This window comes from Delphinapterus leucas, chromosome 7 (genome assembly GCF_059928025.1).
Source record: "Delphinapterus leucas isolate spDelLeu-1000000601 "Yukka" chromosome 7, BTC_Dleu_Yukka2, whole genome shotgun sequence".
NCBI classification, from domain to species: Eukaryota; Metazoa; Chordata; class Mammalia; order Artiodactyla; family Monodontidae; genus Delphinapterus; species Delphinapterus leucas.
The window spans coordinates 49167884-49194900 of NC_143135.1; the positions used below are offsets into that span (position 1 = coordinate 49167884).

The 27017-nt window shown below is 46.0% G+C and overlaps 2 protein-coding genes across 7 annotated transcripts in view; both read right to left on the minus strand.

Moving 5' to 3' along the window:
• The window catches only part of RRM1 (ribonucleotide reductase catalytic subunit M1), a 34774-nt gene extending 28539 nt beyond the window's left edge, over window positions 1-6235 (minus strand). Inside the window, exons 1-2 of one of the 2 annotated variants that reach the window (XM_089915239.1) lie at window positions 5457-5796; window positions 512-600 (exon numbers count right to left, since the gene is read on the minus strand). In XM_089915239.1, coding sequence (XP_089771365.1) covers window positions 512-580 — 69 coding nt within the window. In that variant the 5' untranslated portion in view covers window positions 581-600; window positions 5457-5796. Of the gene's footprint in view, window positions 1-511; window positions 601-5456; window positions 5797-5849 lie in introns of those variants that run through there. The other variant, XM_022565781.3, reaches the window with a different exon arrangement.
• A 1401-nt stretch (window positions 6236-7636) lies between these two features.
• The window catches only part of STIM1 (stromal interaction molecule 1), a 188081-nt gene continuing 168700 nt past the window's right edge, over window positions 7637-27017 (minus strand). For 4 of the 5 annotated variants that reach the window (XM_022565776.3, XM_022565779.3, XM_022565777.3 and 1 more), the window contains 7 exons: window positions 23617-23794; window positions 18376-18543; window positions 17763-17863; window positions 17249-17484; window positions 15958-16050; window positions 14075-14144; window positions 7637-9553 (listed from right to left, as the gene is read on the minus strand). In XM_022565776.3, the coding sequence (XP_022421484.1) occupies window positions 9037-9553; window positions 14075-14144; window positions 15958-16050; window positions 17249-17484; window positions 17763-17863; window positions 18376-18543; window positions 23617-23794 (1363 nt within the window). In that variant the 3' untranslated portion in view covers window positions 7637-9036. The remainder of the gene's footprint in view (window positions 9554-14074; window positions 14145-15957; window positions 16051-17248; window positions 17485-17762; window positions 17864-18375; window positions 18544-23616; window positions 23795-27017) is intronic. The other variant, XM_022565778.3, reaches the window with a different exon arrangement.

A 27017-nucleotide genomic window follows, 5' to 3' on the forward strand; every position in this document is an offset into this window, starting at 1 on the left:
TATTCTTTCTACATAGATAACAGAAAAGCAAATTTCCAACCAGTTTCTACCCAAATGACCACAATTCCAAACAAGTTTTTCCACTTATGAATAAAATAATTTACTCAAAGAACTCTCTAATATGAAATGTTAATGTCAAGTTTTCCTCTTTGCTCACTTTTATAGTTCTCTGAAAAGTCAGAACTCACAGCACAGAACAAGATTTAGAAAAAAAGTTTTGTTTCATTTTGTTTTGTCTGTTTTATTTTTTTTGCCACGCCACACGGCTTGAGGGATCTTAGTTCCCCGACGAGGGATCAAACCCAGGCCATGGCAGTGAAAGCACCATGTCCTAACCACTGGACCGCTAGGGAATTCCCAGGAAAAAAGAAAGTTTTAAGCAATAAATTCACATTTTATATCCAAGGCCAAACCAAAATATAGAGCAAGTGAGTGAAGGGCCAGAGATAAGAGACAAGTAAAAAGAAGCACATGAAGCAAGGAACCCAAGATATAAAGCCTATTTACTTACAGGATCAACAAAGTCCATATTGAGTCCATAACAAAGCTTCTGGATTCGAGATGTAATTTTGTCAAACATAACTCGCTCTTGGCGGCCATCTAAAGAATCAAACCATAAATTCATGTTAGCACTTATTAAGATAGCAATGTCAAAGAATCAAATGTAATCAGCATGTAAACTTTTTAAATTGGCCAACATGAAATGCAATTTCATAGATAAAAGATTCAGACCCCCAATAGTTCATCGAGGGATTATTTTTTCATCTTCAAAAAGTAGGGATTCTATACTGATTCTTCCCTTACATTATACATCAGATGGATTCTTGCAATAAATTTCCCTACCCCACGTTGTCCAAATGACAGGCAGAATTATTCTTTAAAACTTAAGTCAAAATCATATCACTACCCACTGCCGCCCAATAGAGGTTTATCATCTCCTTCAGAATCAAGTCAAAATCATTACAACAGTCCACAGAATCCTACACAACCTGCCTTGTGTGCCCCCTTTCCCAACTTCATCTCCTACTCTCCCATCTTCCTCACTCACCATACCCCGCAACCCTGGCTCCTTGCTATCTATACCTCTTTTAGGTCTTTGCTCAATGTCACCTTCTCAATAAGGCTTTCCCAGATCACTCTATTTTAAACTGCAATGCCCCAAACACAGCCTTGCTCCTCTTTATGCTCCTTCTATGCTTTATTTTTCTCTATAGCACTTATGGTCATCTGACATACTCTATGTTTTACTTACGTATTTGTTTATTGTGTGGCTCTCTGCATCCACTAGAATACAATTTCCAAAAAGAAAAAGATTTTTGTCACGGTTTATGTACCAATGTATTCCCCACTGCCCAAAGACCAAGGCCTACCACATAGTAGGTACTCAAATATTTATCGAATGCTAAATGATTTATAAACCTGTCTCCATTCTAACATCTTCATGATAAATTTGGCTTACATACTCTCCTAGAGTAATTAGTGATTTTGAATTTACTTCACACCATGTAAAGAAGTACTTCTTTCTATTTGTAACTCAAAACAATCTTCCAGAGGCAACCTCTTAGTTTTTATTTTGGAGATACGGAAGCATATACATATGGATCTCATCTAGTTAGTCCTTTTATGGTTTTGGACTTAGATCCTATTGCTCTTTGCTCTTCCTAACAAAAAGTCCTGGCTGGCCCAAGGACTTTCTCAAATGTTTGATAAAGAATAAATAAACAGTAAGATACCACTAGTAACCCATCACCAATAGAACAAGTTAGTTTTTCTTAAACACTGATATATTAACTAAGATAGCCCTTCTCTTTCTGATCACCACTGTGACCTCCTTTTCTAACCAGACTCACATATGCCAGTGTTTAACTCTGGAATACAGTTAATTAGCTGGCCTACACTGGGACTGAGCCCTCAATGCTCTACCAGCTGGTTAGGCAGACAGGTGACCACAAGGCAATATTAGCAAACTGAGAATCTGCAGCTGCCAAATTAATCAGGAAACTGACAGAAAGTACAATGGCAACTGTCTTAATTCACACTGGAAAGTGGAGGCACACTAAGGGGCTGAAGGACCAATGAGCCACTGTTCTCTAGCCTATCATTCCTCTTGGTCACTTTTTTCAACCCACATGTTGATTTTATCATATCACTAATCCCTGCTTACATTATTATCCTCTCAAACAAGGCCTTCCTTAATTTGGTACCACATCTCCTCTACTGTTCCTTGTGAAATAGCCTAAGTCCCAACAGGGCCTCCCATTCCCACATCCATATCACTGCTTATACCTTACTCTGCCTAAAAGTCCCTCTTCCACCTTTCCATACGTCTAACTCCTCCTCACTATTCAACTCTCACCACATCCATGAAACCTGCCCCAACAACTGTAACCCACATTGACCTCTTCTTCCTGTGAAATCCTCTAGAACACTAATTGTCTGATTTCCTCTTGGGTGTAAGCTGTCTTTTTTAATTCCTCTCTCTTCAGGAAGACTTTACTAATACTGTAAGACCAAGGATGTGCCTCTTCTACAAGATATGAACTTTCTATTCCCTCTACCTGCAACGTTCAGCCCACGGACCTTCACATAGCTGACTCTTAGTATTATTCAGGGCTCAGATCAAATGTCAGCTCCCTCCCTGAGGATACAAACCAAGATTACTTTCTCATTCATCTTTATCACATTACCCTGTTTTGCTACCATCATCTCACTAACCACTATCTGGAATTAACTGATTCTTACATGTTTACTTGTTTCTTATATACACTTAACTACTGTCACTCACCGCAGAATGTAAACTCCAATGAGAAAAGGGATTTAGCTTGTTTTGTTCACTGCTGAATCCCCAGTACCTAAAACAGTTCCTGGCATAAAGAGATGCTGAATACAGTCAGCCCTCTGTATCCATGGGTTCCACGTGAACAGATTCAACCAACCGTGGATCATGTACAATTTACGATCCGCAGTTGGCTGGAGCCCTGGATGGGGAACTGGAACTCACAGATGCAAAACCCACCGAGACCGAGGGACTGCTATGACACTTGAGCATAAACGGATTTTGGTATCCACAGCAGGTCCTGGAACCAAATGCCCATGGATACTGAGGAATGACTGTAAATACCTTCTGAATAATTGAATGAATGGGCTTCTATAGCCTGTACTTTACCTATTAGAATATTGAACATATTTTATTATATTATTGTTCTTGTCTATCTTTCTCAATTGATTGTAAAGATTTTTGAAAACAAGACCTATGTCTGCCTGCTCACCACTGTAACCTCAGTGCCCAGCACAGTATCCACACAGATCTGTAAAATATAGTAACACAGTGGGCTGTAAAGGGAATTAGAAAGGATGGGAGGGAGGAAGGGAGAAGAGAGGGAGGGATAGACAAAGGATATGGAATAGAAGAGATTATCAGAGGGCAAACAGATGCTTTAAAAAGTATTATTTTGCAAACTTTTGTTTCAGTTTTATGTAAATATTTACTTATACATGTGTGTGTACTCAGTCATGATGTAAAATGCACAGTTTTGAAAACACTATACTAAAGTCCAAAGCACACTTTTCAACTCAGCTACACTACATTTGTTCCATTGGTTCTCAACTTTTTTTTTTAACCTTAATTTCCTTGAGCAATACAATACTGTCCCACCAAGAAAAATAGCCCAAGACAGCAGATGAGAAAAACTCATCTACTATTCCCTTCTGTTATCTAACAATTTTCATATGGATTATTCCTGCATCCCTAACAGCCCTAAGATCATGGAAGATGGAGATGCCTTCTCCCTCTATTATTTCCCTCATGGTGCTAAGCAAGATATTAGCACATTCAGTAAGTAATACCTTAGGTAGGCTGCTAGTTGCCCTCTTGAATAATCACATTAAGATTAACAAAACCTACACGAGTTAGTCTGCTACTATACTATCATGCCAAAAATGGGGGGGGTGGATACCCTAAGCAAATTAAAGATCAAAAATAAAATAAAGAAACAAATCTAAGTACAATGTTGTATATTAACAAGGCTTTACAGATGAACCAGTTTGCAAGGCAGAAATAGAGACACAGATGTAGGGAATAAACCTATGGACAACAAGGGAGGAAAGCGCTGGGGGGCGGGGGGTGTGTGTGAATTGGGAGACTGGGATTGACATATATACACTAATATGTATAAAATAGATAACTAATAAAAAAGAAAAGAAAAGAAATGAAAAAACAAGGCTGGCAGAGTCTAGCAGCAAACCATCTGGATCATATTAGGTTCTCTGAAGGAATGAGAAACAAAATAAGACCGGCCTTTTGTTTGTTGTAGATAGTACTTTTTAAACCACAGTATTTGAAAGTGGACCCAAAAGGTTAAAAATGCAACACAGAGGTGTTACCCACTCCAGAGATCTAAGTCCACAAGTTGTCAATTCATCTGTTACAGATTTATCATAAGGGCTCCTCATACTTACATACCCTTTTCTAAAGGTTTAAAAAACTGAATGCTCCTCTCTCACTCACAGGTATGGACCAATAAAAGTGCACTATGTATTTTGATCTTTGGTCTCATCAGCTAAAATGGGAGACTTGGGAAATTCAGAGAATGATGTTCTAAAGATACTGATGCCGGGAAGGTCCACCACTGTCCATCTCTCAGCTGTACGCCACCTAGTTACAACCAAATCAACTACCTGCCTACTCACAACACTCATGATATCCTATATTTTAAAATAATTATTCTCATCCACTCATGAATGAGCATCTATATTCATGGCAGGTCCTGTGCTAAGTGTGGGCATAAAGTCCTCATCTTTGAAACACTCACAGCCTAGTGGACAAAACAATCAGTCAATCAGTGTTCACTAAGTGCCTACAATTTTGAAATAACTTCTTTGCTTCAACAGAGGCAAGTAGAGTCGACTCAAAACGTGTTCGTACCTGTCCCATATGGTTCTCTGTTAAGAGTATGTTTTGCTCTTGTTTTTCCAACCTGATTAAATCTTTTCCGGAGGCAAGTCTGTCTCCTCTTATAATTAATTTCACAGAATCAAGCAAAGGACTGACACAAAGGAAGGTACTCAGCAAGCCTAACAGGAAATAAGTGTTGAGGAAGAACACAAGTCCCTGGCCCTTCCCGGTCCCCCACGCTGCCAGAAGATGTCTTGGCCACCCTACTCTAATTCCGTATCTCTTACCATCTAGGGTAAGGCCAGCCAGTCCCGATCCCAAACTCCTCTGGGACCACTCCTGGGGCAAACGGCAACACATCCCTCACGAAGGGCAAACTCCGTGGAGATGTCTGTATCTGAGCCTGACGTTTTTCACCCCACAAAAGAGCTCAGGAAGCTGCTAGGTGCCCGTGTAGGGTGCAGAGCCCCTGCTTCACTAGATCCCCCCGTGCCTAGGACAGGTGACCAAGCCTTTCAAATAAAACTCTGTTGTTCGCTATGGGTTCGAAGCCTGGCCTCACCAGCATCGAACCGGGTGACCGTGCAGTCTCCGCACCTCTCTCTGCGCTTCAGTATCTTCACCCGCGAGGCGGACCCAATAACCCCTACCTCAGGGGCTCCCGGTGAGGAATCAAGTACCGCCTGCAAAGAGCTGTGCGCGCACAGCTACTATTCGCTAAAGGGAAGGTGTTACTCTTTAGACATGCGGCCGGATGGCAGAGCCACGGGGCGCAGACTAAAGGCCAGAGGGGGGTTGGGGACAGACTGACGAAAGGGCAGGAGCCCGAGAAGGTGACAGGGCGGGAAGCTGCCGCCGGCAGCGCGGGAAGCGGCGGAGGCGGGCGGGCGCGGCTAACTGCTAGGGCGGCGGCAGCCCGCGTACCTCCCCCACCGCCCCCTCCCCGGCCTCTCACCTCGCTTGATGACATGCATCGCAACTAGTGGCTGAGGCGCCGAGGGATGCGAGACGCGGCTGCAGCTCTGAGGCGCCGGCAGGATCGAGAAGGTGGCAGAGTGCGGAAGGTCAGGCTCGAGGGATTGCTCGGGTGCAGGGCCTGGCGTTAGGGCCAGAGCGCACTTTCCCTCCACAGAGCAGGGCAAGGCAATCCGAATCCTCTTCCCGCTCCCGCCAGCCGCAACGCAAAAGCAGCGCGACAGAGCTCGCAGGATGTTATGCGACGCTGCCAGCGCCGCGGCCGGTGGGCAGGCCTAGCGTAGCAGAGTGTCGTTCCCACAGCCGCCATGTTGAGTGTGGGCAGGGCCCAGGAGACGGCGCCTCTCCCACGGTCGTGTTAGGTGTGGGTGCGCCCGGCGGGAACGCCGCTCTTCGGCCGCCATGTTGGGTGTGGGCAAAGCCCTATCTGGGGCTCCGCGGCCGGACTTAGCGCGCAGAGGCAGGGCAGGCGTGGCTCCGCCTCTCTTGCCGGCAGGCCCCGCAGAAGTCAGGGCGGTTCGAGTATTTTTGAAATAGCAAAACCCCAACCATCCGTTTTTACTTGTCTTGAAGACTGTTACGTGATGATAACCGAAGACTGCCGTCCGAGCTGAGCTCTAGCCTGACATCCGCAGCCGGAGGCCGGAGGCTGGGAGCCCCAGGGCCCTTCGGGCGGCCTGAAATCTCACACTCAAGTCAGGTTGGAAGAGAGCCTTGCTAGGCCAAGGGCCTTTGGAGTTTATCTTGACGGAAATGGGAACGAGCCCTGGCAGAGTTTTGAGCAGGGCAGGGCTATGATCCATTTGCTTTTAGAATTATCCAGTGGATGTGGCTCGTGGAGGTAGAATGGACAGGACTTGGTTACCGAATGTGGGGTGTCAGAATAGGTGAGACATGACTCACAAGGCTGGTGTAGAAGCTTCCGATTTGGGCTAGGCTGACTGATTTTTATGATATCTCACGTGGCATCCCCTCCCTAAAACCTTTCACTGGTTCCTTACTGCTCTCAAGGTGGTTCCAAGGTTCCTGTGAAGTACAGTGGTACCTCAAAGATATTGGTTCCAGACAACTGCAATATAGCAAATATCACAATAAAGCAAGTCACACAAACTTTTTGGTTTCCCGGTGCATATAAAAGTTATATTTACACTATACTGTAGTCTATTAAGTGTGCAATAGCATTATGTCTATTAAAAAAATGTACATACCTTAATAAAAAATACTTTGTTGCTAAAAAATGTTAACCACCATCTGAGCCTTCAGCAAGTGGTAATCTTTTGGCTGGTGGAGGGTTTGAAATATTGCAAGAATTACCAAATGTGACACAGAGACGTGAAGCAAGCAAATGCTGTTAGAAAAATGGTGCTGATAAGACTTGCTTGCCACAAATCTTCAATCTGTAAAAAATGCAATACTCGCGAAGTGCAATAAAATGAGTTATGCCTGTAATTCTAACAGTCACAGGTGATAAGTGAAGCCATATGATAGATAGGGTCAGATGGCCTAGAGATAGGGTTGCCAGATTTAGCTAATAAAAATGTATCACCAATATTTCATGGGACATAATTATACTAAAAATTTATTTGTTTGTCTAATATTCAACTACTGTATCCTGTATTTCATCTGGTAACCCTACCCAGAGAGCTTTTGGGAATGTGTATGAGAGTTTCACTTTCCCTTGGCAGCGGAGAAATGTCTCTTCATCCTGTCTGCTGTGCCACAAAGAGCACAGAGAACACAAGGAGAGTCAGTCAAAGCCAGCAGAGGTTAAAATCTCCTACATGCTTTATTGGACTTCAAAGAGTCTTATGAAATAACACAGAAAAACCCATGTGAGGGGGTACAAGGCAGTCTGCAGCCTAGCACCCTCCCAAGACCAGCCCCAGGTGCCCCCACCCCAGGCCCAAAATAGGATCCCAGAGTAAAGACACGGCAGGGAGTGGGGCAGAGGGAAAATACCTTTACAGCCATTGCAAAAACAGGGAAGGGAGAGAGTTGTCTAGAGGGTGGGAAGGGCGGGGGAGTGGTCACACAGCCACCTTGACCTACACCATCTTCCTTAGCCACCCCCTTCCCTAAACAGGCTGTGTCCTTCTTGAGCCTCTGGCCCAGGCTATGCAGTAACATGAAAATGGGGTCTGACAGGGCAAGTATGCAGTGCAGGCACTTGGGAAATTCAGGAGATTTCATTTTTCAACTTTAAACTGTCTTTTGGTTCAAATGTGACAACATCCTGCCCAGCAGCTCCAAGGCCCCATTAGAGCCCTGTATCATAGCTGAGGCTCCCACGGCCATGGGAGCCCACTGTCCTGAGCCTCAGGAGTAATGAGGCTTGGGGAGCATTTGGGCAGCGCCTCTTATAGACAAACCCTCCTGCAGGGTGGGGGAGCGGGGATAAGAGAGAGGCAGGTGTGGGTGAGAGAAGAGAGAAAAGGTGACTGCTTTGTAGCCCACATCTCTGGCTTCCACTCATCCTCCAACTAGGAGAAGTGTCTTCCGATCTATCCCCTAGCCTAGCCTCTCTTCAGAACTCTAGTGGCTTGTTCTCTGGGAGTTGGCTTCGCTCCCCCATGGATCCCTGGAGGCCTCAGTGAGCTCCAGGCCGAGGTTCCCTCTGGCCCACCACACTCCCAGAGAGCAAACTGCAAATATTAGGTCCTAGGCCCCAGTCTGGGGCAAACAGAACCATGGTCGGTGAGGTGGAAGAGATCTGAGGCACAGGTGTCAGAAGCTACTGCCCCTCTCTTCCCCCCTAGCCTCTAGGAGAAGTTGGGGAGTGGCGGGGGCGGGGGGAGAGCCCAAAAGCAGGAGACAGAGAGAAACAAGAAACCAAACCTCAAAACTGGGACAGCAGAGACAGAAGCTGGACCCCAGAGGTGGACTGAGAGCTGAGGGGGCAGCAACTAAGACATGCACTGAAGTGGAGAGGGAGTGACAGCAGCAGCCCATGGTTGGGAGGGAGGCAGGGCAGGCAGGCCATGGTGGTCAGTTAATAAATAATGTTGAAGGACCCAAGGATACGGGGGGCAAGTATGTACAGTGCCCAGGCCCCAGGGCCAGCCCCTCCCATGCCCCATGCTGGGGGCCAGGTATGTTGGAAGGGAGGGAAGGGGAGGCAGAAGACCAGGTGAGGACAAGCTGTCCCACAACTGCCACCCTCATCCTGCCTACTTCTTAAGAGGCTTCTTAAAGATTTTGAGGGGAAACTTCTTCCGGCCTGGGCTGGAGTCTGTCTCCTCACCAATGGAGCCATTATCCTCCTCAGCCACGGCCTTCTTGCCAGCCAGGTGGGGAATACGTGTATTTCGGCTAGACTGCAGGGCTCTGCTGTCCCCAGCTGGAGACGGCGTGTCTGGGTCTGGGGAGCTGGGGCTGTGAGAACGGGAAGAATCCAAATGTGGAGAACCACTAGGTGGGGCTGGGGAGCTCAGCTCCATCAGGCTGTGGGCCTTGTCCAGCCCGTGGTTCAGTGCCAGCAGTGCCTTCTTGGCCAGGGCAGGGCTGTCAGGCAGTTTCTCCACCAGAGAGGCGGGATGGACCCCCTCAATCAGCCGGTGGCTGCCGTTGGAAGTCATGGCACTGAGAGCCTCATCTGCAGCACGGACCATCTGAGGAGGCTTGAGGACCAGACGCTGGCGGTCACTCATGTGGAGGGAGGACTCCGAATCGGAATGGGTCAAATCCCTGCAAGACAGGTCAGAGAGGAAGAAAGGGACGCATAGAGGATGGGGGGGCAGGGGGGAATTTGAAGAGGAGACGGGGCCAAGAGAGAAGACAAGGGCAGGGTAGGAAAATGGGGATGGAGAGGGACAGGAGAGATAAAATAGGGTGAATAGCAGGTGGGAAAGAGGGAAGAATGAGAAACAGAGGGAAGTTGAGCAGGCCATAAGCACGGGATAAGAGAGAAGGAAGGAATAGGGAATAAGGATAGATTGGAGAAGAGATAAGGAGAAAAGCGTAAAATTGGGGAGGAAGGAAAGCAAAAGGAGAAGCAGGTAGAAATAAGGAGGACCAAGGGGAGAGAAGAAAAGAAAGAGGGAAAAGTGATGGAGAGAGAAGAGACAGACAAGAATCAAAAACAAATGTCATTATACCATTATCTTTCTGGCAAAGGGCTTTCTAAGGCCTGTGCCCCACCCCTGATGAATGGCCAGGCCCTAAACCAGTGCAACCATTGGCTTCAATGCCACAGGCATCCTCCTCAATAAAATCTCTGCTTCCATAGCTGGCTAGATTTCTTACAACTGCACCCTAAGCTGACACAGAACCCGTATATTTCTCTAAGTCACCGTTTTCCATGCCTCCCTCCCCCATTTACTCCTGTCCCACCCTGGCATACATCCAGTCTGGGCCAGGCCCCAAGGAACAGGGCACATGCAATAAGTGAGCCTGACCCAGCCTGGGGAGAAAAAGGTTAGAACAGCCTTGCAAACAATCCCTCACCCACCCCAAAAGGCCAAGATGCTGCCTCTTCCAACCCTCTGTCAGGATTCAAAGGAGGTCACAGAGAAGTGTTTCAGCATTCAAACCAAAGCTGGCTGACAGCAGGAAGGCTGGGGTCTTTTTCAGAGCTCTGCAGACGGGGAGAACGTAGGGAGGCATAGAAAGACAGGACATTGGCCTTTAAGGAGCAGTGGTTCAGAAGAGCTGCACGCTGGAAGTCCTAAGGTCTAATTCAATTTCCATCTCTGCCTGAGGCTTGCTGTATGACCTTGGACAAGTCATCTAACCTTGCTGGTCCTCAATTTTGGCCAAATGAAGATAACACCAATTCAATTATCTCGCAAGACTGTTTGGAGGCCCAAATATGTTGGCAAAGCACTTGAAAATGTAGAAAGTATTGTGGGAATGAAGATGATGAGGCCAGTCAAGCAGGAAGACCCTTCCGTGGGCCAGTCACAAGAGGTTTCTTTGCAAGGCTGAGCTACGGGGACACGGCACTGCACACTGGACATGCACACACAGAGGCAGTCCAGGATAGTCGAGACCCTTTAAGGGGCTGGCTGTTCCTAAGAAGACCACGAACTAATTCTGGATGCCACACCTCCTGCCTCTATAGACAAGAGCGTAGATATGGGAGTCCCCTGCCAATCCCGTAACCCTCCTTCTCCTTTCCCAGAGGCCTGAGAACCCATGGCAGAGGCAGAGGAGAGGGCTAAGGGAAATGTTTAAACATCCAAGTCAGGAAACCAAAGGGAAAGGGTCATGAGTGGGAGAGGAGAGCACAGCAGGACCCGGAAAGAAGGAGGCTGTGGGTGGAAAACTTAGGGAGGGCACCAGGCTCCAAAAACAGGCAAAAGCAGGAGGTTGACTAATAGTTATTATAGGTTTAATTCTCAGCAGGAAAACAATTAACTTAAGCAGCCACGCTGTGGGCCAGTACCTTGCTGAAGACAGGGGATAGCAGAGAACAATCCCAGCTCCAACTCCCATTCCAAATACTGTTTCAGCCACGTACTCTAGTGTTTATGAATGGTCTCATATTTGCTTTCATATTTCTGATGGTGTCCTTGCTTCTATCTAAATGTGTCCTTGTTTCTCTAAGTCCCAAGATGACCCTCTCCGTATCCTGCCTTTTCCACACAGGTGTGAACCACTGAGCATGGTGCCAAGGAAATTCTGGGGGGCAGCCACACCAGGATGAGGGGCCCTCTAGGCCGAGGAGGTGAGGATCCTAGGAGCCCACCTTTCTAATACCAAGGAAGGACGAGAGGTCAAGAGGTTGGGGTCTACCCAGACTCACTCCTCCTGGCCCACTGCCCCATTGCCCCATTTGGTCATGATTCCCATCCCTCTGTGCCTCCATCATCAATGAAAGCTGAGGCTTCCAAAGCAAGAAAAGAACGTGGGAGGAAGCCTGGGTGGATATAGGAGGGGAAAGGCCCATTGAGGCAAGCTCACCTTCCCTCCCTGAGTCTTTCTGAGACAATTCAGGTCAGGGGTGTCCCTCCCCAAAGGCTGGGCTGCCTTGGGCTCCCACCCCAAGCTACTAACCTTACTAGAGAGCCTGTTTGCCTTTACAGATGATCCTCTGGTGCATGGTGCAAAAGAAAATTCAGTAGTGAACAGGCCAGGCAGAGGCATGTACTTCCCCACCCTCCCTCCCCACTGCCCTCAGCCTGGGCCTTGGAGCATGAGATTCACAGCATCCTCTAGTGCCCCCAACCCACTTCAGTCCTCTCCATCTGTACTGGGAAGGGCAGTCTCCCTGCCTAGGCTTTTAGATGAAGATGAGGGTGAGGATGAAGATGAGTAGCTCTGCTTCTAGTAAAGTCTGTCCTTTTGTGAAAGAGAAAGGAACAGCCTTCAAGGATAATTATCCAGAGGTTCGAGGGGCAGAGCTAGAGAGATTGGCATCCAGGGTGAGGCAGGACCAAAAGGAAGCAACAGGGTAAGGCGGCTGCAACCCAGAGGCCAGGATTGAGCCGTGGCCACAGCTTCAGAGATGAGAGGCCCTTCCAGAGGAGAGGGACTTCCTGAGGGTTCTCTAAGCTTGTTCAGGTGAGGTCAAGGCTACTATATCTGACCCTAGCCTATCACCTTGAGCTATTAGCAGGGAAAGTCCCTGCAGCTGCCACACCAGGCTGTGGGAGAAAGCCTTTCACCAGTTCTGATACAGTTCACTTACTGAGACCTTGTGAAAGGACAAAAATATCCGACAGAGTGTCCTGGAATGGAAAGCCAAGTCCTAGTCTGTGTTCTGCTCCTAATTAGCTTTGGGACCTGGGGAAAATTACTTAACCTTTCAGAACCTTAACTTCCTTCTCAGATGTGAGTGTTTTTAATGCCGGCCCGACCTATAAACCTCGCTTGTCCAAAACCCCTAAATCTGTTTCCGCCCCCTTCTGAAGAGTAATTCCATGAAGGGTACTACATCCATTCAGTCACCCAAGCTAGAAACCTGGGCATCATCCTACACTCCTTCCTCTCCTCCACCCCTCAAAGCCAGTTACCAAATTAATCCTCTTGTTTCTATACCAAGACCTTGTTACCTCCCCTGATGGCCTACTGCAATGACTTCCAAATTCCTGTGGTCTCCCCATTGTTTCCTTTATACAGGCCACTAAAATGTTATTTCTAAAATGCAAATATTACCAATTCACTTTCTTCTAAAAACCCCTTTGCAGTTCTCCGTCTCCTAAAGGGTAATGGCCAAAGCCCGTGTCCTTTCAGAACCCCTCATCATTCTAGCCTCATCCGCTACCCCTTCCCACCAACACATAGCCAATGTTCTAACCACACGTAGATCAGATTCTCTTGAAACTCTATGCCTGTGCATGTGTTTCCTCTGCCTAGAATACACTTTCTCCTTTGCCTGCACACAGGGTGCCAGCACAAATGTCATCTCTCTTGTGAAGCATTCCACCCGGGTTCACACTGTTAGCCATTCCTTCTTCAACACCCCCTTAGCACTTATCAAACTGTTCCAGAATCATTTATGTACCTCTCCCAGACCAGACTGCAATTCTTGATGGCTGGGATTGTATCTTATCATCTACGAATCCCCATGCCCAGCAGAGCCTGGCAGAGTAGGTATCAATAAATGTTCGTTGAGGGAGTGAAGGAAGTGAGGACTCCATTGAGATAACAGATGTGAAAGTTTAGGCCAAGGTGCTATAGGACCGTGAGGGAGCGGGGTTGTTACTCATTTTTAGAGTCAGCAAACCCCAAACAGAGAAGGGAAGAAAGCCTTAGGGAGTTAGGCTGACCTTAAGGAGGATTCGCAGGCTGGGAAAGGATAGGACAAGGAGAAGTGCCCCACCGCACACACACTCCCCACAGCTGACCAAGCAGCAGCCAGCAGGCAAAGGCCGAGGTAAAGGCAGCAGAGGGGCAAGGAAGGGAGAAAGGAAAGAGAAGAGAGACAGCTGGTACCCCAAGGTCTCTGAATGCCAAGGCATCACAGCGGTGCTGTCAGAAGGGGGTGGGTCAGGGTAGGGCTCCATCTGGAGGAAATAGGAAGTGCTGTGGTGGTAATAAACAGGGTGGATGTGGACGGTGGTGATGGAGGTGGTGGTGGTGGTGATGGTGCTGGAGGTGGTGGCAGTGGTGGTGGTGGTAGAGGAGCAGGAAGAAGAAGCAGAGGCAGATGGAGCGCTGGTCCCGAGGCCTTCAGAACTGAAAGACTGTCCAGATGAAAGGCTGCGCATTCGCCGCAGAGAGACCCGGCTTGTCAAGAAGTGGCCAGCCTCGCCCTCTACCAACCTCTGAGATCCCAGGCCATGCTGTGGTTCCGTCAGGCGCTGCCGGACGCTGCTGCTCTGCAGGCTGGGGGCTGCAAGGAGAGTGAAGAAAGTGTGAGGAAGGGCCAGCCTACTTTGGGCTGGTGGGAAGCAGGTTTGCCCATGGAGAAATGCTTACTGGAGACCACTCTGGGCCTTCAGTGGCCAATCTGGAGAATGGGGCGCCTCCTCCCCGAAACCTCCCACCAGGGGTCCTAAAAGGAAGGGGAAGCTGAAGATGAGGTACCCAGGTCAGTTTTAATGGCAATTCCAATGGAAGCAGACCTAGGGCCAACATTACTATGAAGGGAGACGGTAAGGCAGCTAGTGGGAGGGCACAGGCAGGATGGGGTAGGATGGGGGTTTGGGACAAGGTCCGGGAGGGCACTAAGAACCAGCCTTTTTAGAAAGCCAAACTCAGGAAATAATTCACAACTCAGACAAGGATTTATACACAAACATGCTCATCACATCATTATTAATAATTGTATGAAAGTAAAAATAAAGGTGGAACAACAGGAAGATGATAACACATCCAACTGCTGGAAGGTTACACAGCTATTAAACATGATGCTTATGGGAATTCCCTGGCGGTCCAGTGGTTAGGACTCAGCGCTTTCACTGCCAGGCCCTGGGTTCAATCCCTGGTTGGGAAACTAAGATTCTGCAAGCCGCACTGCGCAGCCAAAAAAAAAAAAAAAAGCTGCTTATGAGAAAATTTTTAAAACACAGAAAAATGTCTATTAAAATGCTCAGGAAAAACAAAAGGATACCAAATTTCATGTAAAAGGAATACCTTGAGCTATAGAATAAAAAAGACAGGAATTTGAAACAAGGCCTTTCTGTTTCTAGCTGTGACCTTGAGTAACTTACTTCCCTATTTTAATTCCTAATTTACAAAATCCTTCAGGGTTGTCCTGAGGCTTCAAGATAATATTTTTAAAGTACCTGACACAGTTCATGGCACTCAATAAATGGTAGTGGTTATCATTATCTTGACCACATAAAAAATTATTTAAAAATTCACAGACAAAAGACTGAAAGAGAAGGTACTCAATATGATGGGATTACAGGTACCTTTTTATGCCCATATTTACTCTTTTTACTATCCAAATTTCTTCTAATAAGCATGTACCCAACAAAGAACCAGCTCTTGGATCAATGCTGCAGATCAGGCTCTTGGAAGATGAGGGCCACCATGCCCAGAGAAGGGGTATGTGGGTACCAGATAACTTAGAGATGTGCTAGAACATCCCTCTCCAGTTCCAGTTGAAAACAGAATTCACACCTTTGTTTTTTCCTCCTCTACCCTGATATATGGGCCTCCTTGCCTTCTCCCTAAAGATGGGAGAAAGGACACCGTTACATGGATGGCAGAAGCCTTGGAAGGGCCACCAGGAAGAGAGCACAGTTCCATGGTGATGGAGAGCTAGTGAGCCAGGGCTTCTATGGCTGGTGGCTTTCGAGACATGAAAGGGAGGCTTAAGGGGAAGAGGAGGCATGGAATAGGGATGGGGAAAGAGAGACAGAAGGGGAAAACAGAAGGAGAAAAGAGGAAGAGGATCTTTCCTTCCCTCTTTCATCTCAGCCCAGCTAGATGAAGGGCCGCCAGGACATCTGTCTAGCTGGGCTGAAAGGAGAAGCCTAAGCCTCCCATCACCATGGCTGTTCTCTCTCAAGCACTCAGCTGAGCAGGCTGATTCTTCTCACCACCGAACCCTTCCCTGAAGTTAGTAGGGACCGTGGTGAGGGAATAGCAGAGCAGGCAGGGGAGGGGTGCAGGCAGGAGAAGGGGCCCGTGGGATAGGAGTGTTGGTTTAGCCCCAAAAGTTGGAAAAACAAAAGCCCCAAAGGGGCTCCTCAAACCCGGGTATTTCCAGAGGGACTGATCATCCGAGCCGGCGGATGCTGAGCAGAGAGAGCGGTCACTGAACCTACGCCCCATCAGCCAGGCAGCATCTAGGGTCCAACAGCCAGGCCAAAAGGAGAAGAGAATCTGATTTACAGAGGGCTTCACCCTGCCCCTCAATGGGATAAGGGAAGGGCCAGGGGGCAAGGGGTGGGTGGCTCAGAGCTAATGAAGGTCCCTCCCAACCCGGAGAACATGGGAGCCTTTAGATCAATACATCAAGATCAAGCTCTACCTGCTAGGGATCCTAACCTTGCTGGGCCTCTGACTAAAGCCCTGCCAAGTTAACAGCCCAGGGAAAGAAGAGGCTTGCCCAGAGGCAAACTACCGTTGAAGAAACTTACAAATAAATCCTGTCTGGAGCTGGAATCCAGCCTGATTAAAGAATCTGACTTTCTGAAAGTGAGCCCCTAACCCAGCCCAGCTTTCTGCCATCCCCTCTGCACTCATGGGATATGGGCCCAGCACAAGAGCTTTTCCATAAAAGTCTATCCTATTTATCTAAAATAGCCTCTGATCCAGAGAAAAATTCAACAGGGTCAGTAAGGGGTATGTCCCTTCCTTCACTGAAGAATTCCCACAGAGTGCTGTCTCCTTCAATTCTGCTCTACTCAGCTCTTACCACGCGCAGGGGAGAAAAGGAAGAGGGAAGACCCAGGACAGAGGGTGGGGATGGCCAAGAGTTCAGGTGGAAAGACAGACATGCTTGTGCAGGAGATCCCTCCTGGACAAGAATGTCTTTCTGGCTTGGAGGATTTAGGGCTCTTTTACTGTAAGGGACTATTGCTTCCTGGGGCCTCACGCGAAAAAACAAAAAGAAAGAGACATCATTCCATTCAACTACTTTAGCAATTAAAAGTAAGGAATATAAAATTAAAACCAATTAAAGCAATAAGTAGTCAAAATGAATGCCATTTTTATATTATGAACCACTAAAGGAGATTATTTTTATAAAGATAGATAGGAGGGGGGAAGGAGAATAAAGGGATTAAAAAAAACACAAAGAGTGAAGGGAGACACACTTAACACAACAGACCCATAGGGTAAACAGAATATATAGCAAGGGAAAACCACCAAAAGGACAATTATAAAGGGGCATCTTGATGCGGATTATGCTTTATTAACCAAGGTCATGAGTTAAACCATCTTGGTTTCTGCCCCATATGTTGCTTAAGCACAGCAGAGGCCAACTTCTCAATCTGCACATCAAAGGCTCCTTCCCTCTTCCCCACCCAAGAGGTCACCTACACTGCATGGACAAGGGTGACACAATCTCCTCATCCATGTCATCCACATCGTCAGTCATGATGAAGTGGGCAGGGTTGGGGCGCGTACTACCCATCCAGCTGGGATCTATGTTGAGGGCAGCCACCAGTGAGTGGACACCAGGGTTATTGACAATCTGGAAGCCACAGAGGATCTCAATCTGTTGCCAGCGGTGCAGGCGTTCCCGCAGTGCTGCTGTCACCTCGCTCAGAGCTTGCCTGAAGAGGGATGAAAGGAAATGGCAGGCATGGGTGTGAGCCCCAACAGAAGTGAGGCTTCTTCTCAGAGGAGCAAGTTGGGGGGATATGTGTAAATAAGAAACACAATTAAATCATAAACTTAAGAGCAAGGTGGGAAATAGCCAAGGGCTGCGGCACGAGACCAGAGCTGTACCTCTACCAGTGAAGAAGCAGAGTTAGGGCTGGAGGCCCTGGACAACCTCCAACTCTGAGGATGGGATGGACATCGCCAGAGCTGGGCAACAGGTGCTACTTACTTAGCTGTTAAGATTTTGTGATCCACATCATCCAGGGAAGAACTGTGGGCCACGTGGAAGGTGCCAAAGAGTGTGTTTCTCTTCTTTTTTATCTTCTCAGCCTGCAAAGATGAGGCCCTCAGCTTAAAAAGATCAGGGATAGAGGCTGGAGAAATGAGAAATGCTATTCTGTGACTGGTTCCCCCTCCTCCTAGCACAGCTTAGGCTGCACAAGAAGAAGGAAGACAAGAAGGGAAAGGAAAACAGAAGGCAACAGGAGAGAAAAGCGTAGGGGAAGAAAGAAAATAGAGGCAATGAGACAAGCAAAGGGATCCTGGCCCCAGGAGGATTCTGTCCCCATGTCAGTCTGGGGCCAGCAGAGACTTCCCTCTACCTGCCTCCACTTGCTTCATCTTTCCCAAAAGGCAGGTGGGAGTAGCCCCACACCCTCATTCCCTCCTCCAGAAGCCTGAAGACATTATTAGAAACTGTATTATCAGGAAAAGAAACAAAACCCAACACCAGGATGTCTCTGTGTCCAACAGGAGGGATATAGAGAGGCAGAGAGGAGGAAGAAAGGCAGGTGAAAGGAGGGCGGGGGGAGAGAAGAGGGCAGCAGGAAGGCGGGTCTCACCCCCTCCTTGGCCACCAGCAGCTGCTTCTCGGCATTTTGCTTCTTGATGTTGTAGTACTGTACCTCCACCTCGTGTGTCAGCTGCAGCCACTTCTGAAGGGCCTCTGGAGCATACCATGAGCTATGTGATTCCAGCTCCTTCTCTGCTTTCCTCAAGGCCTCCCGGACCTGTGTAGCCAAGAGGACGTGAGTCCTTACTACTACCAAGACCCTCTCCAATGCCTCTGTATGATACTTCAGAGTTCTTTTCTTCTATCTCACCTAAGCTTCACAACTCTCCCAAGAGGGAGAAGGGGCAAGGATTATTCTCTGTATTTTACATACAAGAAACCAAGCTTGGAGAAGGAAAGTAACCTCCTCAAGGTCACACAGTCAGTAGTGTCAACCAGAACTCAAATGGAGATTTATTTATTTATTTATTTATTTTTGCTGCCAGAGTACAGCAATCTATTCTCACATACTGGTTGCCTCTCCTCATCATATAGCCAATCTCAGCAATCTTCCCTGCTCTCATAAGGTACAGGTTATCTCAATAAATCCTCTTCTTTCTGACAGTTGGGTCTGTTCCTGGACTCAAGACAGCACAATGTGGCAGGAAAAGCATTTGGTTGGGAGTCTGGAAATATGATCTGGTCCCTGGTCTGTCACTCAACTGGCTGTGTGACCATGTGTTTCCTAAAGCAGACCTCAATCAGTGTAAGGCTTTCTCCCATGCAAATCCAAACTGTAAGCGAAGGGGTGATCTCAGGAGAGCGTGAGCTCCCCGTCATGAGAGGTATGTAAAGAGCTCATGTCTGAAAGACCTTCAAAATGATTGCTGATCCAGAAGGGGATTGGCCTGAATACTCTCCAAAGTCTCCTCCAGCCCAGAGACTTTATCTGTGATTCTCCCATTGAGATGGGTGGGTAGGCTGTAATGGGCACTCTCTACAAGGCAAGAAAACAACAAGCAAGCTTATACCTAACATGGGCACTGCCAACAGAGGCCAAGATATGGAAGGACCAATGTGTAAGCAGACATCTCCTCACTGACTTCTCAGCAAGGAGCATAAAATGAAGCAGATGGTCACAAAGCACTTAAGCATGAATCTGAGAGTATATACAGAATCCATTATATTCACTGAATTCCTTCTATCTCACCCAGCCTACCAGTATAAATGATCCCCAACTCCCCCATCTGAACACTGACTTTTAGCTGGTCAGAATCCCAGAGAAAAGAGATTGAGAGCAGTCTCATGCCCAACTTCAGCCACTGGGGATGTATCCCATAGCAGGCCTGAGGTCCTCCCCTGAGCCTAATATAGACCAGGAGGGCCTTAGCTAAGGACAGAACACCTTCATTCCTCTGAAAGCCAATGACAAGATGAAGCATCAATTGGTTTTTGCTCCTTGAAAAGGAAACTATAAAATGGCCCACTCCTGGCTTTATAGATTTAAAATGAGGAACAGATACCTTAGAGGCTGATACACCGAGTCTGGAAGTGTAGGATCAAGTTCTACATTAAAAGCAGTTTGATGTGGCTGCAAAACTTTGAAGCTATGAGGAGCAGGAGGACAAAGCGCTAACTTAAAAACCTCCAAGGAGGGCTTCCCTGGTGGCGCAGTGGTTGAGAGTCCGCCTGCCGATGCAGGGGACACGGGTTCGTGCCCCGGTCCGGGAAGATCCCACATGCCGTGGAGCGGCTGGTCCCGTGAGCCATGGCCGCTGAGCCTGCACGTCTGGAGCCTGTGCTCCGCAACGGGAGAGGCCACAACAGTGAGAGGCCCACGTACCGCAAAAAAAAAACCTCCAAGGGGCAGAAATGAATCTCTCATAGCCTTTCAGGGCTGAGGAGAAAGAAATCCACCAGATCTGAATAACAAGTCAGGAAGGGGCATACCTGAGAAACTGGGACAAATGCGCCTTAGACCAAGTCTTATTAAACTACAACCCAGTTCCAACATATGTCAGTCTCTCATTGGCTTGAGGTAATCAGAGCCTCACCCAACATACCTAACAGAACCCTATATCTGATGGAAGATTAAAAATCACCTACAGCCTCTATTATTTTTTATGCACACTGTCCAGCATTTAATAAAAATAAATTACTAGACATGAGAAGAGGCAGGAAAATATAAGCAATAATCAAGAGAAAAAATAAGCAGTCCCATAAATGATCCAGATGTTAAGAGTTACCAGTCAAGGACTTTAAAACAACTATGATTGAAATGTTAAAGAAAATATGGGAAAAGATGGACAGGAAACATGAAAACATGGAGACTCTGGACAGGGAATGAGAACCTATAAAAGAGCATTCTAGGGCTTCCCTGGTGGCACAGTGGTTGAGAGTCCGCCTGCCAATGCAGGGGACGCGGGTTCGTGCCCCGGTCCGGGAAGATCCCACATGCCGTGGAGCGGCTGGGCCCGTGAGCCATGGCCGCTGAGCCTGCTCGTCCGGAGCCTGTGCTCCACAACGGGAGAGGCCACAACAGTGAGAGGCCCGCGTATAGCAAAAAAAAAAAAAAAAAAGAGCATTCTAGAAAATGCCCTATGAAAGGGCATTCTAGAAAAATACATTATCCGAGAGTAGGATTCCACTGGATGGGCTAAATAGCACAGTTCTCGGCAGAACACAGGATTAGGGAACTCAAAGACAGGTCAATATAAAATAACCAAACCAAAGCACAGAGAGAAATGAAGAACAGAACTAAGCATAATACACACTACAGAGAATGTGTATTCTGCAGTTGTTGGGTAAAATGCTGTATATACATCAATGAGGTGAAATTGATTAACCATGTTTAAATTTTTTATATCCTTACTGATATTTTTGGCTGCTTATTACTGAGAGATAGATGCTCAAATCTCTAACTTTGATTATGAATTTGTCCTTTTAGTTTTCTTAACTTTTGCTTTACATATGTATTTTAACTATATTATTAGGTGTACCAAATTAAGGGTTGTTAGATATTACTGTTTAATTCACACATATCATAAGTGAAATGTCCATTTTTGTCTCTAGTAATACTTCTTTCTCTAAAGTCTACTTTGTCTGATATTAATATAGCTGCAGCTGCTTTATTTTGCTTAGTGCTTATCCTAGTGTTCTCATCCTTTTACTTTTAACCATCTTGTATCCTTATTTCTAACGCTTGCCTCTTGTAAACAGCATATAGTTGGGTTTTGTTTTTTATCCAGTCTGACACTTTGCCTTTCAATCGTTTTGTGTAGTCTGTTTACATCAACCAAGTCTCAGCACATGTGAAAGGACTAAAACCCTATGGCACACACTATTTGACCACAGCAAAATTAAACTGGAAATCAATGAGAAAGATAAATAGGAAAGTATCCAAGTGTTTGAAAATTAGGCAACACACTTCTAAATAACCACAGGCCAAATAAGAAATCACAATGGAAATTAGAAAATATTTTGAAGTGAATGATAATGAAAATATGAAATATCAAAACTTAGTAAATGCAGCTAAAGTAGTGCTGAAATGGGAATTTATAGCTCTAAATGCATGTATTAGAAAAGATTAAAGGTTTAAAATCTATAACCTATTCTTCCATCTCAAGCAGCTAGAAAAATAAGAACAAGTTAAAAAAAAATTTAAGTGCAAGACTTCTACACTGAAAACTACAAAACATTGTTGAGAGAAATTTTTAGAGACCTAAATAGGTGACAGGATAACCAATGCTCATGAATTAGAATAATTATTTGGTTAAAGTGTCAGTTTTCCCCCACATTAATCTATAGATTCAATGTAAAAACAAATAACAATCCCAGCAGAGCACACTGTAACGGAATGACAAGCCAACATGGAAAGGCAAAGAACCTAGAATAGCCAAGGCCATCTGGCAGGAGGACAAAGCTGGAGAACCTAACACTGCCAGATATCAAGACTTGTTGTAAGACAATGTGGGATAAGGATAGACATATAGACCACAGAACAGCATATCTACCTGGGAAAAAACCTTGATCTCCTATCTCATCTTATACACAAAAATTAGTTTGAAATAAGCCATATCCCTAAATGTGAAAAGTAAAACAATAAAGCTTCTAGAGGAAAATATCTTGGAGTTAGGGAAAGATTTCTTAAGCAGGCCACAAAAAGCATCAACCATTTAAAAAAAAAAAAAGATTGAGTAATTGGTCTTCATTAAAGTCAAGAACGTCTGTTCATTAAAAGACAATATTAAGAGAGCAAAAAAGCAAGCCACAGTCTGGGAGAAAATATTTGCAATATGTATGTATATATATAGACAAGAAGACTTACATCCAGAATATATTTTAAAACTCTTACAAATCAATTAAGAAAAAATACAACCCAATTTTTTAAATTAGAAGAGATTCCCAAATAAAGTGGTCAATAAACTTATGGAAAGGTATTCAATATTATTGGTCAATAAGAAAATTAAAATTAAAATCACAATGAGATACCATTACATCCATATCAGAATGTATAAAATGAAAATGCCTAAAAATACCAAGGTTGTAGCTCAACTAGAACTCTCACACTATTGCTGGTGGCAGTATAGATTGGTACAACCATTTTGGAAAATTGTCAGTTTCTGATAAAGTTAAATATATAAATGCCCTACTGCATATCCAACAGAAATAAGTGATGCCCACCAAGGAGGTTCATAAACAATGTTATTGATAAACTGCAAAAAAAAAAAAGTCTGCAAACAACCCAAAAGTCTATCAACAGGAGAATGGATAAATAATTTACAGTATATTCATACAATGGATTAATACTCAGCAATGGAAATAAATCAGTTATCACTACATGAAACATGGATGACTCTCACAGACACAATGTTGAGTGAAAGAAACCAAACACAAAAGAATACATACTGTATAATGCTATTCAGATGACGTTCAAAAGCACGTGAAACTAATCTGGTTTAGAGATTAAAACTGTAGTTACCTTTTGGGTGGAATATTGACGGGGAGAAAGGGGAGGCAAAAGCGAGCCTTCTGAGTGCTTAAGAGAGTCTGTATCTTGATCTGGATGGTGGTTACACAAGTACATGCATATGTAAAAGTGTGCCAGCTGTATACTTATGATTTGTATACTTTATGTAAATACCTCAATTAAAAAGGAACAAAATAACTGTTACCACCCGTTATTCACTGTTCTTTGACAACCGCAGTGACCATTTTTTGCAACTTTCCCACTACTCTTAGCCAGGCCTTTGGCCCCTGCCCTTTTACCCCACCCCCTCGGGGTGTCCAAGAATTCGCAGATTTCCCCTACCTGCTCCAACTCCTCCTCAGCATATTTTTGGCGGCTCCGTTCATTCTCAGTACCCTCCCGCAGCTCCTTCAGCCGCTGGGCTTCCTGCTTGGCAAGGCTGATCTCATCACGCAGCTTCTTTTCCAGGTGTACCTTCTCCACTTCCACTGTGCGGTGCTCCTCCTGGGCTTTGTGCAGCCTGGGGGGCGATGCGGGGAGCTGGAGAAGGCCAGGCAAGCGGGCGCCAGCCAACACGCCAGGAGGCATGGCATCCAAGAGGAAAATGAGGGCTCCAGCACTCTGAACATATTCTCCCTACTCTGCTGCCTGCCTGGCTCTGAGGTAGCTCAGGGCCAACAGAAACCACGGTCACTACCATAATTCTTACGTGGGCCATCAATCTGCTGCCAGTAATAAAGGCTGTGAAGCTAGGTTCCTGGGTACCTGAATCCTTCCTTCTAAGGTGTCTCACATACTCAGATCGTAACAACTACTAATTTACAAGGTATTTCACATTTGTTCTCCCTGCAGATAATGATATATTGTATCATTATAAGCCTGGGACAGATACGGACATGAAGGCTTAGAGACGGGAATTAACTGCATGTAGAACTGGGACTAGAATTCCAATCTGTATGTCTTCAAATCCCACAGTTACTACCCTTATACCAAGGTATCTGGAAGGTGCAATAAATGTAGAACACCCTGCAAGCTAGACCAAAGACCCAGAGAAAGCCTGATGGTGAGATGTGACGGGGGTGGTGGTAGTGGGGGGATTTAAGGAAGATGAGAGAGGAACTATTGAGCTGTACCTCTTGGACTCCTGAGTACCTGTTCCCAGAAGCACCGAAAAATGAAATTTATGCCAAAGGGGCTGGACAGGATTTGGGAGAGCCCCTGCTGCCCCCAGCCCTGAGTTCCCTTCCTAAGTATATTCCATGGTGGGTAAGATCTCAAGGGCATCAGTTATAATGAAAATATGCCCTTGTACCCACCCACACATTCCCTCTGTTTACTGACAAAACCTTTCATCCATCCAACAAGCTTCCTTCCTTCCTCCCTTCTTTCTGCCATATATCTATGTTCATTCATTCATCCATCCATTCAGTCACCAAGTACTTTAAGGCATCTACTAAATGCCAAGCCCTGTGCTGAGCCCTAGATATATTGAAATGAGTGAGAAAACTGTCTCTGCTGCTGAGGTACTCATAATCTAGTCCAATATAAACAAGTAAACAGATAGGTACACACAGTGTGATAAGTTCTATGATAGAGAGATATACAAGGTGTTGGGTAGGCCCCAGGGATGGGGTGATCAACTCTGCTTGAAAGGAGTCAGGGAAGGTGAGGCCTGGGACTAGACCCAGAAGAAAGAGTAACAGTTGGCTAGTCCCTCTGGAAGAGGGAAAGGACTTAGCCACTGTCAGGTCTTCCGATCTTAGTAGGAACCACCAAGTTACCGGGGAACCAGGATAAGAGGGGGAAAGGATGAGGAAGAAGACAAGTGATATATGGCTTTAGACTTGAGGTACGGAAGAGGAAGGATAGGCTACAGAACAAGTAGGGCCCACAGAGAAGAGCACTGACCACTGAGTTAATTAAGAAGGTGAAACAGAAGAGGCAGAAACAGAACCCAGCCTCTAAATAATCCCAAGTCCAGATGTGTCAGTGACTGAAGCCTCAAAAGATGTGGTGACAAGTAAGGAGGGAAGAGGAAAAATGTCTAGGCTGCAAGCTTCCTGCTGACAAACTGCAGCCTTCTATCTACTTTGTTCCTGGAGCGAAAGGGAGTTGAACCTCCTTAAGGTATACAGCAGGTGGCGCTACATGCACAGCTAAAAACAAATCAGAGGCGCCATTTCCAGCCCCATCCCCTTCCCCTTGCTGAATGTCCTCCTTTATTGTATTCTTCCATGACCCCACTGCTTGAAATTACACCACTAGGGATTCGATTCTTCACTGAAATATTATCCTCTCCGGAAGCAGCCTCTTCTGAAAAGCCTGTGATATGCCTGTCTTCTCCATACAATAGGGAGCTCCTTTTAAAGTAGAATCAAAACTGACCCACTTTCATAACCCTAACAGGATCTAATAGAGATGAAGATCAATAAATACCACTGGGTACAGAAATGAGAAAATAAATATACAATCAAGCCTTGTCTCACTACATCTCCTCCACAGAAGACTGAGCATCCTGAAGGCAGCAATCAGTTACCATTACAAGCAAGAAAATCAGGCAGCCTGACTGCAAGCCCTGGCTCTAAGCAGCTGTATGACTATGGACAAGTCTGTTCCCTGGACTAGGCCTGTTTCCTCCTTTGTAAATGGGAATCAAAATTCCTGCCTGCCTCAAAGAATTATCTTGAAACCCAATGAAATCCTAACTGGAATGCACATGTAGCATTACATTTATTCACCCAAAATATCAGGAACTCTGTAAAAAAGCTCTTTGGTGGCTGACAGTGTAGGCCTGCCAAAGTGAGGAGGGACAAGGAGGCACATGGGCTCTGGACACTGTCAGAGGAGGATATGTGTGTGCACAGGTGCAAGCCTGTCTTTGGGGAGTGTGTGCATTTGTTTCTCCAAGTGCCACAGTGGTCATTTAGCTCTGGAGGCCGTGCGGAGCAGGGAGGGCTGGGAGCTTAGTTTTATCCCCAAACTTGGAATGTCTCCTGCCTAGATTCTTTGCCTTTGGAATGAAAACAGTACATGTTTTTCAGACAAATGAAGAACGGGGACTGCCCACATAGCAGCATTTAGCCCCCGTTTGGAAAAGGGCCCAGGAACAAGGGGGTCCAGCAAAGTAGCCAGGAATCGGCTCAAAGATAAAACTCCTCTTGCCTCCTAAAAGTCCAGCCCATGGAAATGAATCTGCTAAGGCTGCCTTTATTGAGGCAGCACCCTGTGGGTGTCGAAATTCCTAGCTTACTACTTACTGACACTCACCCTCTCTGAGGCTTCATTTCTTCAACTTGAAAATTGGGATAACAATACCTACCTAACAGGGTTGTGGTGATTAAAAACAATAATACATTTAAGTACTTAACAATACCTAGCTCTTAAGAAATCCTTTCCCCATCCCTCCAAAGAAAATTATATCTATCATTTTAAAATAACAGAAAAGAGCCAGACTTCTTCATTCCTTTTTACATGGATTCCTGCAAAGACTTTCCAACTGGAGCCCCTAGGCTGTTGGAATAATTTTCTAAAAGACAGTCCTGAAGTAGGCTTCTCCTTTTCTCAAAACCAAAACAAAGCAAAAAAGCCAAATACCTACATTGACTCTCTATTGCCTTTTGCATCCTGCTAAATTTCTCCATGTGAGTCTGTAGGTGCCAGGGATCTGGCCTCACTCTATACATTCAACCAGAACTACCAGGTTACATCTTTCCTACCCGTCTTTCAAGGCCACCTCCTCAGAC